Source organism: Mobula birostris, chromosome 1 (assembly GCF_030028105.1).
Source record: "Mobula birostris isolate sMobBir1 chromosome 1, sMobBir1.hap1, whole genome shotgun sequence".
Classification (NCBI taxonomy): Eukaryota; Metazoa; Chordata; class Chondrichthyes; order Myliobatiformes; family Myliobatidae; genus Mobula; species Mobula birostris.
Window position 1 is genome coordinate 105,758,732 of NC_092370.1, and position 15,145 is coordinate 105,773,876.

At 39.5% G+C, this 15,145-nt stretch overlaps 1 protein-coding gene across 1 annotated transcript in view; it reads right to left on the minus strand.

The window, feature by feature from the left end:
* The window catches only part of tg (thyroglobulin), a 360,953-nt gene that overhangs the window by 266,735 nt on the left and 79,073 nt on the right, over positions 1-15,145 (minus strand). Inside the window, exons 19-21 of the mRNA XM_072246581.1 lie at positions 13,869-14,025; positions 11,462-11,677; positions 2,378-2,527 (exon numbers count right to left, since the gene is read on the minus strand). Of these exons, the coding sequence (XP_072102682.1) occupies positions 2,378-2,527; positions 11,462-11,677; positions 13,869-14,025 (523 nt within the window). The remainder of the gene's footprint in view (positions 1-2,377; positions 2,528-11,461; positions 11,678-13,868; positions 14,026-15,145) is intronic.

A 15,145-nucleotide genomic window follows, 5' to 3' on the forward strand; every position in this document is an offset into this window, starting at 1 on the left:
GTCAACCCTCTTGTGCACCTCTCTAAAACTCCACAAACTTCCTTTTTTTCCAGGAAGCAGAACTGCACACGGTGCTCCAAATATAGCCTAATCCAAGTTCTGTACAGTTTCAACATAACTCCCAGACCTTTATACTCAACTTCTCAACCGATAAGGACAAGCATGCTATACAACTTCTACATGCACCCAATCTACTCAATAGGAACTTTGTTCTTTTTTTAATACCAAGTGTGGTATCTATGTGGACAGTAACATGGATTGAGAATGTTTAGAAAGTTATGGTTCAAACGCTAGGAAATGGAATTAGACTGAATGGGGCATATTGGTCAGCATGGACTGGATGGGCCAAAGAGCCTGCATCCATGATCTACAACTATGACTCTCTGCTGGAAACCTCGAATAAAAACAAAGTGCTCAAATAGTGCAAAGTTACATAGAGTAACCGTGCAAGTCAATGAAGGGCCACAGATCTAAACAACAACAATATTTCCCTCCCCACAGATGCTGCCTGACCTGTTGAATAACTCCAGCACATCCTGTTTTATTTTAGATTTCCAGCAACAGCACTATTTTGATTTTTGAAAGAAGTTGACTGGATGAGGATGGTCTGTCAAAATGAATGGATGGAAATTATTTATTTCATGTTGCTGCATCTGTTCAATCTCAAAATTTATGCTACCAACAAAGTGCATTCACTTGAAAATCTTGCAAGTTTAAGGAAAAACACTTCTGCCATAGGAGCGCCTTGCAACCTTCTAGATTTACTATCAACTTCTAGTAGCCCTCTTTCTCTTTCAGTATCTGAAATGGCTGGTTCATTTGTGATACCAGTTCAGGTTTCTTTCTCCATTAGCATGGCCTGGTCAACTCAGCATATCCTGCAGCTCTGCACTTTGTAACGATTATATTCCTTTTCTTGTACTGTCTCCCTTGTATGGCCCCTATTAATGCATAGACTGGATGACCTCATTTACACATTATTCAAAGGCATCCCTGTCCTCACGTGCTTCAAAACTATTCCTTTTGTCCTATCCAACTCTCCACTACCTTCTCTGCAACTCAGAACCAATTTCATTTCTCTCTTCACTATGAAGGGTCCTCAACCTGAAACATTAGCTCTGTTTTTCTTGCCATGAATGCGGAGTATTTCCATTTTCTGTATTTAATTTCAGAACATACTCAAATACTATCTGTTTTAATAAGACCTTTCATTCATTTGGCCAGAGAGTACATTAAACTCTCCTAACATCCATCAATAATTTAAAGTTCTGATATCCTTAATACTGTTCCATTTAATTCAAATGATAAAGTCTGAATGGACAGTAAGCAGAAGAGCATTGTGACACAGCCAGTACAGCTGATGCTGTTTTTCAGCTCCAGTGACCCAGGTTCAGTTCTGATTTCTGGTGCTGTCTGCACTCTGTGACCACTTTAGCTTCATTTGGCTGCTCCAGTCTCCTCTCACATCTCAAAGAGGTGCAGGCCAGTGAGTAGATTGGCCACTGTAAGTTGCCCCTAGTGCGTAGGTGAGTGCTAGAATAGTCATTGTGGACTTGATGGGCCAAAGGGCTATATTCATGATGTATGAATCTATATCCTAGAAACGGTTTGACCTCAGTAAAGATTAATTCAGTACAAACAAGAACCCCAGTGCAAATCTGACTTTAAACTATTTTTTATTCTGACACTAAAATGTCTCCTAAATTCCAGAGCTGCCCTCATCATAATAATTTACAATCCACACTGACCATCATGCATCCATTCATACTAATCCAATTAACCCACATTTAGTCTGCAGCCTTCTAGATCTTAGTGATTCAAATTCTCATCCAGGTGCTTCAAAAAGGATTTTACAAAACAAGTCTAACGCAGGTCTTCGTTTGCCTTCACTGAATGAAAATGGTGAATAAACCCATTTGTGGAAAAGGAAGCAGGATCAAAGAGTAAATAACAGATGGATGCCCCCTGCTGAACATGTCACATGTCCACTTCTGGAATCAACACCATTGCAGGAATTCACTATATTTAACAACAAAGGAGGAAATGCTTGACATTCCCTGTGTGGCCACAAACCACAACATCAGATGACAGGTTCCTGCTTCCAGTTTTTAATCATTAGTAACAAAAGCACCGACATTCTTACACACACTGTTGGCTTGGGTTTTGACCAAAATGGAGAGCAGAATTTTTAGCAGAATATAGAAGCAATGCACGTGGAGAGATTAGTTGCTAAAGACGAGAGGCAGACACAAGGCCAGGACAGGGAAGGAGAATGTATACTGTGAACGCATGAGGTTGGAAAGAAATGCAACATGGAAAATTGGGAATCAGGAAAGAGATAAGTGTATTGAAAAAACAAATCAAAAAATATACTTACACTGGAGGGCTGAAAAAGCTCCAGGAGATACTGTTTTCCTCCCCACTGGGCACTTGTTACAATACAAGTTTCCTGTAGTCTCCTGGTAAAACCCAGGGGGACACAGAATGCACCTCCCATCCTGGAAAAAGCTGCCAGCAGGGCATACAACTGTAAAATGAAAGGATCACGATTATCCATCACTTTGCAGACTGGAAACACAATTTGCTTCAGTGCTGTACAATAAAATGAATAATTAAACTTGAGATCATTTTTGATTTTTTTTAAAGTAAAGGAATACCAATTTTCACGCTTTCTGCTGAAAAGTAACTCAGAAGTCAGAAACACATCTAACCTGCCTCAAAGCTTCTCACTTAGAGTACTCATTGTTGAAGTGACATCAATCTTATTTAGAATAATCATTACTTTACATTAAGCAAGCCAAAAGGCTAGGTGTGGTGCTAATTAAACCCTCTTTAAACTACCTCTGCTTTATGGGAGTGAAGGGGCTTTAGAACAGCTACTCCCCCTGAGACATGTGATGGTGGCATTGAAAACTACTTTTGAAATATGGTTCCCACGTCATTGTACATTTAGTTCATTCAACAGAAGATAAATTTCTATCCATTAATCTCCAAGGTCTGAGTCTCTGTATAGCATGCTTCAACACATCCAATGCTGAACTTGTGTGATCATAGTTTACATCCAGCCTGTTGACTAAGCTGTAGTTTGTTAAAAATCCAGAAACTCAAGTATAGTTTTCAAAAAGAGGTCATGTTTGACCAAACAGTATTTAAACAAAAAAAAACTAAGAGACAATGACAACATAAATGATAATAATATATGAAGATTATCAAATGTATTTTATACTTCAAAAGAAACTTAGCCAGAGACAGGGGGCAGTAACAGAAAGGGACAGGTAACAAAATTATTTTCCAGCGAGTAAAAATAAAAGATAGGTATTTAGCTGGGAAAATTAAATACAGTAGATGTTGTCTACATGGATTTTAGTAAAATGTTTGACAAAGTCCCTCATGGGAGGATCATCCAGAAGATTAAGATGCATGGGATCCATGGTGAATTGGCCGTTTGGATTCAGAACTGCTTTGCCCATCTGAGACAGAGGGTAGTGGTCGAAGGGATTTATTCTAGCTTGATTAGTCGATGATTATTATAGTCTATGATTAGTGGTGTTCCACAGGGATCTGTACTTGATGAGGAGAGGGATCTTGGGGTCCAAATTCATAACTCCCTGAAAGTGGCTACACAGTGGTTAAGGAGGCAAATGGCATGCAACCCTTCATTAGTTGAGGCAATGAGTTCAAAATTCAGGGAGTTATGTTGCAGTTTTATAAAACTCCACTTAGGCCACACCTGGAATATTGCATACAGCTCTGGTTGCTCCATTATAGAAAGAACGTTGAGGCTTTGGAGAGGGTGCAGAAGTTGTTTACCAAGATGCTGCCTGGATTAGAGGGTATGTGCTGTAAATGAGAGGGTGAACAAACTGGGGTTGTTTTCTCTGAGGATAAACAACTTTGGGTTGTTTTAGGTAAAGGAACTAGAACCACAGTTACAGATTAGCATGTATGATGATGTGATTCATGGCTGAAAGATGATTACAAGTTCATAAGATAAAGGAGCAGAATTAGGCCATTTGGCCCATTAAGTCTGCTCTGCCATTTCATCATGGAAGATCCATTTTTCCCCTCAGCCCCAACCTCCTTCCTTCCCCGCTCCCCCATATCCCTTCATGCCCTGACCAATCAATTATCTATCAACCTGTCTTAAATATATAGATATAATACACTATAAAGTATGCCCTTCTATTTTGAGGATGTCTTAGACACTCCCACCAAGGGAAACATCCTCTCCACATCCACTCTATCAAGACCTTTCACCATTAGATAGGTTTCAATTAGGTCACTCCTCATTCTTCTAAATTCTAGTGAATACAGGCCCAGAGCCAACAAATGTTCTTCATACCACAAACCATTTAATCCTTGAATCATTTTTGTGAACCTCCTTTGAATGTTCTCTAGTTTCAGCACATCCAGTCTCAGATAAAGGACCCATAACTGCACACAATACTCCAAGTAAGGCCTCACCAGTGCCTCAAAGTCTCAACATTACATCCTCACTTTTATATTCTAATCCTCCCAGCATTATAGTTAGGAGATTAACCTGCAAGGATACACAATGTATTGAAAGGAAAGGCAGGTAGGCAAAAGACTTTGGGTGGCTCTGATATAAAAGATGAAATCAAATCATTAGAAAGAGGTGACATAGGGTCGGAAGATGTAGAGTCATGGCTGGTAGAGCTAAGGAACTACAGGGGTTTAAAAAAAAGAAAAACCCTGATGGGAGATATATACAGACCTCCAAAACAGTAGCAAAGATGGGCTCTACAAACTACAATGCAAGATAGAAAATGTATGTCAAAAGGCAATATTATGATAGTCATGGGGAATTTCAATGTGCAGTTAGATTGGGAAGATCAGGTTGGTGCTGGATCCTAAGAGGGGAACTTTGTAGAATGCCAACAAGACAGCTTTTTAAAAGCAGCTCATGGTTGAGCCCACTAGGTGATCAGCTAGATTGGGTGTTGTGCAAAGAACTAGAAATGGTTAGAGAGCTTAAGTTAAAGGAACCCTTAGGAGACAATAAACATAATATGATAGAATTCACCCTGCCATTTTAGAAGCTAAAATTAGATATATCAATATAACAATAGAGTAAAGAGAATTACAGAGGCATGAGAGAGGAGCTGTTCAAAATTGATTGGAAGGGAACACTAGCAGGGATGATGGCAGAACAGCAATGACTGGAGTTTCTGGGAACAATTCAGAAGGGACAGGATAGATACATCCCAAAGTAGTATTCTAAAGGCAGGATGATACAATTGTGGCTGACAGGAGAAGTTGAAGCCAACATAAATGTCAAAAAGAGGGCATATTATAGAGTAAAAATTAGTGGGAAGTTAGATGATTGGGAAGCTTTTAAAAACCAAAAGAAGGCAGCTTAAAAAAAAGTCTTAAACAAGAAAAAGATGGAATAGGATGGTAAGCTAGCTAATAATATTAAAGAGGATAGCAAAAGTTTCTTCAGGTACATAAAGTGTAAAAGGGAGGCAATAGTAGACATTGGACTGTTGGAAAATGATGCTGGAGAGATAGTAATGAGGGACAAGGAAATGGCAGATGAACTGAATAAGTATTTTACATCAGACTTCACTATAGAAAGCACTAGCAGTATGCCAGAAGTTCAAGAGTGTTGGGGGCAGAAGTGAGTGAAGTTGCTATTAGTAGGGAGAGGGTGCTTGGGAAACTGAAATGTCTGAAGGTAGATAAGTCACCTGGACAAAATGGACTAAGCCACAGAGTTCTAAAAGAGGTGGCTGAAGAGATTGTGGAGGCATTAATAATGATCTTTCAAGAATCAATGAATTCGGGCATTGTTCCAGAATGCTGGAAACTTGCAAGTGTCATTCCACTCTTCAAGAATGGACAGTGGCGGAAGAAAGGAAATTATAGGCCAGTTAGACTGACCGTAGTGGTTGGGAAGATGTTGGAGTCCATTGTTAAGGATGTAGTTTCAGGGTACTTGAAGGCATATGATAAAATAGGCTGTAATCAACATGGTTTACATTAGAGAATATTTTGTCTAACAAAACTGTAGGAATTCCTTGAAGAAATAACAAGCAAGATAGACAAAGGAGAATCGTTGGATGTCGTGTACTTGGATTTTTCCAGAAGGTCTTTGACAAGGTGTCACACACAGGGCTGCTAAACAAGTTAAGAGCCCATGGCAGGAGGCAAAGAATGGGTATAAAGGGAGCCTTTTCTGGTTGGCTGCCAGTGACTACTGGTGTTCCACGGGGGTCTGTGTTGGAACCACTTCTTTTTTATATTTTATGTCAATGATAGCCTTCTATGGAAATACTGATGCCCTTAAATGGTAATTCCTGCAAACTGTAGTGGATTTGGCCCAGCGCATCATGGGTAAAGCCCTCTCAACCAATGAATACATCTACGTTAAACACTGTCATAGGAGGACAATGTCTGCCATCAGGTCATGCTCACATCTAACTGCTGCCATCCGGTAGAAGGTGCAAGAACCTCAAGACTCGCACCACCAGGTTCAAGTACAGTTACTACCCCTCAACCATCAGCTTCTCGAACAAAAGGGGATAACTTCACTCAACTTCACTTGCCGCATTATTGAAATGTTGCCAGAATCAGATTTAATATCACTGTCATGTAGTAAAATTTGTTCACTTAGTCGCAGTAGTACATGATTATATAGAAAAAAACGAAGTATATGTATATTAAACAGTTAAATTAAAAATAGTAGTGCAAGAAGAGGAATAATAACAAGTGAGGTAGTGTTCATGGATTCAATATCCATTTAGAAATCTGATGTCGGAGGGGAAGAAGCTGTTCCTGAATCACTGAATGTGTGCCTTCAGGCTTCTGTACCTGCACCTTGATAGTGACAATGAGGACAGGTCTCACTGTCAAGGACTCTTCATCTTATGTTCTCATTATTTGTTGCTGTTTATTTATATTTGCATTTGCAGTTTATTGTCTTCTGCACTCTGGTTGAACAATCTAGTTGGGTGGTCTTTCTTTGATCCGGTTATAGTTACTATTCTATAGGTTTGTTGAGTGTGCCCACAAGAAACTGAACCTCAGAATAGTATATGGTGATATACATGTACTTTGATAGTAGAAGTTACTTGGAACTTTGATTTGATTGACAGAATTGATGGCTTTGTGGCCAAGTTTGCAGGCAATATGAAGATAGGTGGAAGAGCAAGTGGTGCTGAGGAAGCACAGACACTACAGAAGACTTAGGCAAATTAGGACAATGGATACAGAAGTGGCAGATGGAATATAGTGTTGGGAAGTGTAAGGTCATGCACTTTGGTAGAAGAAATAAAAGCATAGACTATTTTCTAAATGGAGTAAAAGTTCAAAAATCTGAGGTGCAAATGGACTTAGGAGTTCTCATGCAGGATTCCCTGAAGGCTAATTTGCAGGTTGAGTCAGTGGTGAGGAAGGCAAATGTGATGTTGGCATTTGTTTTGAGAGGGCCAGAAGATAAAAAACAAACATATTGAGACCTTATAAGGCACTGGTGATACCTCAGTTGGAGTACAGTGAGCAGTTATGTGCCTCTTGTCTAAGAAAAGATGTGCTGAGATTGAAGAAGGTTCAAAGGAGGTTCACAAAAATGATTCCAGGATTGAAAGGCTTATCATATGAGGAGCATTTGCTGGCTCTGGTCCTGTACACACTGGATTCTTCAGAATGAGGGGGGATCTCATTGAAACCCATGAAATGTTGAAAGGCCTCAAAAGAGTGGATGTGGGTAGGATGTTTCCTCTGGTAGGGGAATCCAAGATCAGAGGACACAACCTCAGGACAGCTGAACATTCGATTCGAACAGAGATGGAGCAGAATTTTCTTAGCCAAGATTTGGTGAATACAGAAATATGGAAAAACTACAGCACAATACAGGCCCTTCGGCCCACAATGCTGTGCCAAACAAGGATGAGAGGTGACCTGATAGGGTTGTATAAAATGATCTGTGGAATTTGTTGCCACAGGCCGTTGTGGACGCCAAGTCATTGGGTATATTTAAGGCAGAGGTTGATAGGTTCTTGATTAGTCAGGTCATGAAGGGATACAGGGGGAAGGTGGGAAATTGAGGCTGAGAGGGAACTGAATCAGCCATGAAATGGTGGTGCAGAATTAATGAGCCAAATGGCCTAATCCTAGAACTATATTCTATGGTCTTACAGAGAGGCGGAGGCTGAAGGAAGATCTAATAGAGGCTTGTACAGTAAGATTATGAAGAACATAGACAGAGTAGACAGACAATATCTTTTCTCAGGATTGAAATGTCTAATACCAGAGGGCATGCATTTAAGGTGAGAGAGGGCAGTTTCAGAGGAGATGTGAGGGACAAGTTTCTTACACAATGAGTGGTGGGTTCCTGGGATGGTGGCAGAGGCAGGTACACAGGGATTTTTAAGAGACGTTTCGATCGGCACATGAATGTGAGGAAAATGGAATGATATAGATATTGTGTAGGCAGAAAAGATTAGTTTAGTTGGCCATTTGATGGTTAATTTAATTGATCCTGCACAATTTGTGGGCCGGCCAAATGGCCCATCCTGTGCTGCACTGTTCTATGTTCTGCAGTGTTCAATAAGGATCAGGGCCACTGCTTTTCATAACCCAAATTCAGATTTCAGACTCAGGAATATGTACTTCTAAGCAAGCAAATCATATCAAATTGGACATACTTGACTGGTTAGCAAGATGACAAAATAACTTTAAGAATGTCTGTGTTATTTGTAGAGTAATTTTAATATTACCAAGAGTGAACTGTGCAATTTCTGTAAAATTCAGGACATTGGTGATATATTAATTATGAAATAGTATTGTCTGTTAGTACTATGTAACTGCACTAGCAATCCACATATTTGTACCAATGATCAGAAGACATGGGTTCATTTTGTAAAGTGGCAGCTGAAGAAATTAAATTGTTATCTCTAGTTGCCCCGTTATCAGAATGGAGGCTTTAGAAAGGGTACAGAAGAGGTTTACCAGGATGCAGCCTGGATTAGAGAGCATGTACTATAAGGAGTGCTGGGAGTTGTTTTCTTTGAAGTGGGAGAGGCTGAGGGAAGAGCTGATAGGATTTATAAGATTATGAGAGGCATAGTTAAAGTAGACAGACAGTATCTTCTACCCAGTGCTGAAATGTCTCATGCCAGAGGACATACATAATACCAGAGGAGGAAAGTTCAAAGGAGATGTGCAGGACAAGGTTTATCGTGATAGGTATTTGGAATGCACTACTTGGGATGGTGGTGGAGACGAATACAACCGAGGCATTCAAGAGCCTTTTAGATGGGCACCAGAACGTGCAGGAAATGGAGGGATATACTCCAAAGGATTAGTTTGGTTGGTTAATTGATTATTAATTCTATTAGTTTGGCACAACATTCTGGGCAGAATGCCCTGTTGATGTGCTGTATCATTCTACATCCTATGTTCTAAATATACCTGGAATTTTAAAATAGCATGTTAGTTTTGCTGCAACAAAACATCAGATTGATTATTTTCCTTTAAGGGAGGATAGGTATCCTTCCCTGGCCTGGGATTATATGAATCAGGATCCGTATGTGTTCAATTGACACTGAAACACTCTCTGAAATAACCTGAAGAGCCACTTAATTGAATGGTAATGAGGGTTGGACAATACATGCTGATCTTGCTAGCAATGTTGATGCCCTGTGTGCAATTAAATGTACAATATTTTAGGGCAGCAAACAATTTAATACATTTGCACAAGGAATCGCTCTATGGCCAGGACACCCACAGAACTCCAATTCCCTCCTCTAAAATTTTCACAATGAGCAAAATGTTCAGAAATCCAACCAGATGTAATTTCTAATTCGGTCATTTTGCCATTGGTAAATTGACACATTAATCTGCATTATGTTATTAAACCGCTAGGATCAGTGTGATATCTCTCCCACACCCGCTTTACTGTGCTTAGCATTGCACAAATTAGGACTGACTCAGAGCAGCTTTGAGTTGTAAATCTGCTTGTGTTTGTCCAGCACTTTAACAATCTCATCTCATTGAGATACCTCAACACAAAAATGAGGGTAGAGAGCCCCAGTTTGATCATCAGGCAGAATGAGGTGGAGGGAGAAGAGAAAAAAGGTAACTAAGATTTTTAGGATTAAATATATTGAATTTGGTTTAAAAAAGATAAGCTTACTAATATAAGTATTCCATGAAGAATGAACACTGCTGTAAGAAAACATGCAATTTACAAATGCAAATCAAGGAATCGCACCCAGCAAAAATAATAACAGCAAAGTAAACATTGGTTGGAACTATCATTCTCTTTGCATAGTGCCATGGGACTTCCAATCACTGTCCAAGATGACATTTTTTCCACCTCAGTGTTGTGCTTCATCTGCTAAACAAGCAAATGCTTCCCACATGAAACTGCTTTTCTGAGAGAGCATGAGATACTGGTAACTTATGTGGAGTAAGGGAGAATGAAGTTTTTATGGAGCTGCTTTCATACAACAGAGAGAAGCAATGCAACCAAACCAATCTATTTTACTCTCCCATTCTTAGAGGCATTTCTGCAGCAGGAGAAAGTCTGGATAACATAAAAGCATGGGCACAAAATAACAAGAAACTCAGGTTTATCCCACAAGGCTATCTTTGCCATTTTTATCTTTGGTGAGTGGAACAACTTTAATTCAACATTCCAAAGTGTTCTTAAAAATTTGAGGAAATGAATTATTGAACACATTATAGGCATCCGTTAGTCTCATGAGACCATGGATTTGTGCCTTGGAAGGTTTCCAGGGCGCAGGCCTGGGCAAGGTTGTATGCAAGACCATGGTAGTTGCCTATGCTGCAAGTTTCCCCTCTCTACGTCATCGGTGCTGTCGAAGGGAAGGGCATTAGGACCTATACAGCTTGGCACTGGTGTCATCGCAGAGCAATGTGTGATTAAGTACCTTGCTCAAGGACACAACACGCTGCCTCAGCCAAGGCTCGAACTAGCGACCTTCAAATCACTAGATGAACGCCTTAACCATTTGGCCACGCACCAACACTTTTTGAACACAACCATTTTGGCAATCAGATGGATATTCTTTACCAGTACAGCATTTCCTGTATTCCTACCCTACATGGCAGGGATAAAAGGTACAATAAGGCCAGGAATAAACAGTGACAATGGGAGGTTTGATGAATATATTCCAAAGAAATTTTATGCAAGTATTTCATCCATATAGAGACCATGGCACAATTGGTTGGACTGCCTCTGTCAAGAAGCCAAGAGTATTTATCATTCTTTTGTTTCATTCATTTATCCACCACCTCCCCACTCAGTTTGCAATGGATTTGAATTTAGTACCAAAAAGTGCAAGGAAAATGTTTGGTGTAGAAAAGTCGATGAAGAGTTAAGATGCCACTTATTTCTGCGCTGCACTGAAAAAAATTCTGACTGCTGAGATATTAACTTGCAAGTAATGACTTAAATGGTGTTAGCACTTACTGCATCCATTAACATCATTTCTGCTTCTCTGAGCAGCTGAAAATCTTTGGTAGCCATCACTGCACCCAAGCTCCATGAAGGGTGAAATGTTGTGGCCTTTGTTCATAGAATCATTCACTGCTGGAAATTGCTTGGAATTCAAAATGATGTGGTACTTTCCACTGTTAATTAGTTCAGTGAAGCGCTTAACTAAGCCTTCTCCCAGCAGGGCATTTTCTGCAGATGTAAACAAAAAGCTATTTATTACACATTTCCTCAGAGTTATCTGGTCTACTATGCTCATTGTGCCTCCTGTTAGAACACATAATTAACATCACTCTCCCCCACTTTGCCCATTTTTCAGGCAGTGCCTTCCAAATCAATGACTTTTTGCAGAAGAAATGTCTCCAATACTCCCCTCAGGCTCTTTTTCTATTATTTTAAATACTGTACATGTCCCCCAGCTACCAGACCCTGAGCCGGTTGAGAAAAAAAATTTGACATATTCAGTGTTCGAGCAAAAAAAGGAGAGTAAATGAAAAGGATGTACATGGACTATGCAGAACTCAAAGGCCCTGCTTTTATTGATGGAATAAGCCCACTTGAATCCCATTAGAAACTTTGGACAGCACAGTCAGGAGTGAAGCCAGAGTGACTGGCCCTGTTCCCAGAGAGCACATGCAGACCAAATGCAGAGGAGAGGGAAATCTCTGCTGTATTTAGTCGAGAGATCATTGAACTGAAATATCAACTCTGCCCGTCTGTTTTTATTTAACCAGTGTGCTACAGAGTTGATATGATTGTGTAGAGGGAATTGGAAGCTATCTTTTGGTTTAGTAGGAAGCTGCTCCATTGTATATGTTGTCTAGGATTAACTTTATGGTTCTTCCGTGAAATCTCCCGTACCCTCATTCCTCTTACAGTTTATTATGTACCTCAATTTAATATGACTATTGTGTAGAATACAAAAACCATCTCTTTAGATACAGTGATCGTCAAGTATAATATACAGTTCCCTGTGTCATTATATTTAGACATGGTGGAGATGGCGGCTCTTGAACACTTGCCTTCACCATTTAGGGCATTAAGTTGGAAGTTACGAAGTCGGGATGCTATGTTGAATTTGTACAAGAATTTGGAGAGCCCACATTGGGAATATTGTGTTCAGTTTTGGTCACCCCGACATAAGAAAGATGGCAGTAAGCTAGAAAGAAAGCAGAGAAGATCTACGAGGACGGTGCTGGGACTCAAGGGATTGAGTTATAGGGTGAGATGGAGAAGATTGTGACTTTTCTCTAGGAAGAAAAGGAGAATGAGATGTAATCTCACTTGGTTGTATAAAATTGTGTGGTGCATAGAGAGGGTGAATGTGCAGTTTTTTCCCCCAAGAGGTCAGGTTTAAGGTGGGGGGGGGGTAGGGGAGAAAAGAGATTTTATAGTGACCTGAGAGACATTTTCAACCAGCAGATGGTCAGTTTATTGAATGAACTGCTAGAGGAACTGATTGAGGCAGGTACATTAGCCACATTTGAAAGTTACTTGGACATGGGCAAAAGATAACAACTTAGATCGGAATCCTGGTCAGCATGGGCCAGCTGAGCTGAAAGGCTTGTTTCCATGCTGTATGACTCTGTGACTCTATGATTTTTCCTCTTCACTGGTAAGAATGTCACGATCTTGAGCTCCAACTCAACAACTGTGTGCAAATGGAGTAGTTTCATAGCTCAGAGCTTCCCCAAATTGCCAATCCAACACAGGGTCTATTTTGCACATAACCATTTTATTTTCATTTACTTTATTGGAAATTAAAGTTAGACAGTGTTTTTGGTTCATAATCTTAATCTGACCAGCATGACACATCCTGAATATAATGGATATTAAGAAATGTGTGAAATTTAAAACATAACATAGAACTGTAGAATATAATAGTACCCAGTACAACACCCAACACTGTTGACACAAGAACCTGCAGATGCTGGAATCTGGAGCAAAAACATAAGCTGCTGGAGGAACAAGGATGAATTTAATATGTAATGTAAAATATTAATAATATTTTAGAAATGTAAGTGGATTATAAAGTAATGGGAATGAGCTGCACAATAATAATTTGTAAATGTAAAGTAAAATAACTACCCAAATGGAAGAAAACATGGAAGGAATATGATTACATCAAAATACTATCAATAGTAGTTGTGCTTATAATCATAGTTGGCATGTAACAGCTTCCTGTGAATATTATTCATTCAGTCAGTCAGTCACTTGTTTTCTGAGCATTTTATGTCAATTCCCTGAATGTTCAAAAATGTTGCATGACCTAGTAAAGGCTATCTGCAGCCACCTAGTTCTTCCAATACAAGAGGGAATAGTGTTATTGACTAATGATACACACGAGTGTGAATGAGTGCAAATATTAAGCAGTATAATTTACCTATGTCATGCAGGTCAGGGAGAGAAGAAGCTGGGATAGCTGAAAGGTTCACTTTCCAAGTAACATTCACTCCTAAACGGTCTATGCTTAAACATCCAACCGACACAGTTGAATTATCACAGACAGGAACCAGCACCATTTCCCCAAGGCCAGAAACCTAAAAAAGAGAAAAACCATCTGGCTAAGGATTTTTAACTTGATATATTCCTCGTCATGACCTTGCACTTTATCTACCTGCACTACACTTTCTTTGTAACTGCAACACTCTATTCTGTTATTACTTTTCCCTTTCCTTCCCTTTGCCCTAATTTAATACACCGAGGCTTTAAAATGATCTGCATAGATAGCATGCAAAACAGTTTTTCACTGCATTTTGGTGCATGTGACAATAATCAACCAATTACCACAGTCTCCTGTATTGAATGGTTCCATTATTTTCTGGTTGTTGTATATCACTCAATATTCATTTTATGCTATGTTTACCAATATATTCTCATCTGAGCTTTCTTTGTGCTATTTAAGAGAAGTTGTAGTACGTCTTTGACAGCATTTTCCACTTCCATTGTCCTCAACTGAATATACCAACATTAGTTTATTTGAAAATTATGTTCTCTTTACATTCTCAGATTATGTGCATAACTGAAAGGTCCATGACCTGTTGTCCTATAACTGAGTTGTTTGCTTAGATGTTACAAGGGTTATGTGTTAATGAACTGGGTTTGGATTCGGAGTCACATATTGGTGAGATAAGGAAAGAGCTGGTTTATTCCTCTATCAAACTGATTGTGTACTAAGTGGATATTTATGATAATGAGTAACACCATATTCAATGTTACTAATATCAGCTCTGAAGAAAGAAACAACATTTTTACAAAATAAGATTACTTTAATATTCTCCATTGCCTCTGAGATTCTAAACACAGAATCTGTCTATTAGTCCAGAGCTATAGGTTTCTCACCCAGCAATAGAATTGCTTAAAATTACAAAATTCAAAAATACTGCAAAATACTGATGGGTTCATTCCATAAAGTACAGGGAGAAGGCAGGAGAATTGGGCAGAGAGCTATGATGGAATGGCGGAGCAAACTTGATGGGCCAAATGGTCTAATTCTACTCTATGATATCACGCAGATGCTGGAAACCCAAAATAAAAATGTGAAATTGGAGAAATTCTCAGTGGGTCAGACAGCACCTACAGAGAGAAAGAAAGGGGTCCTCATTCAGGTTGATGACCTCACTAAATAGTAGTTAGGGAATGCCCAGATTTAAACTGTAC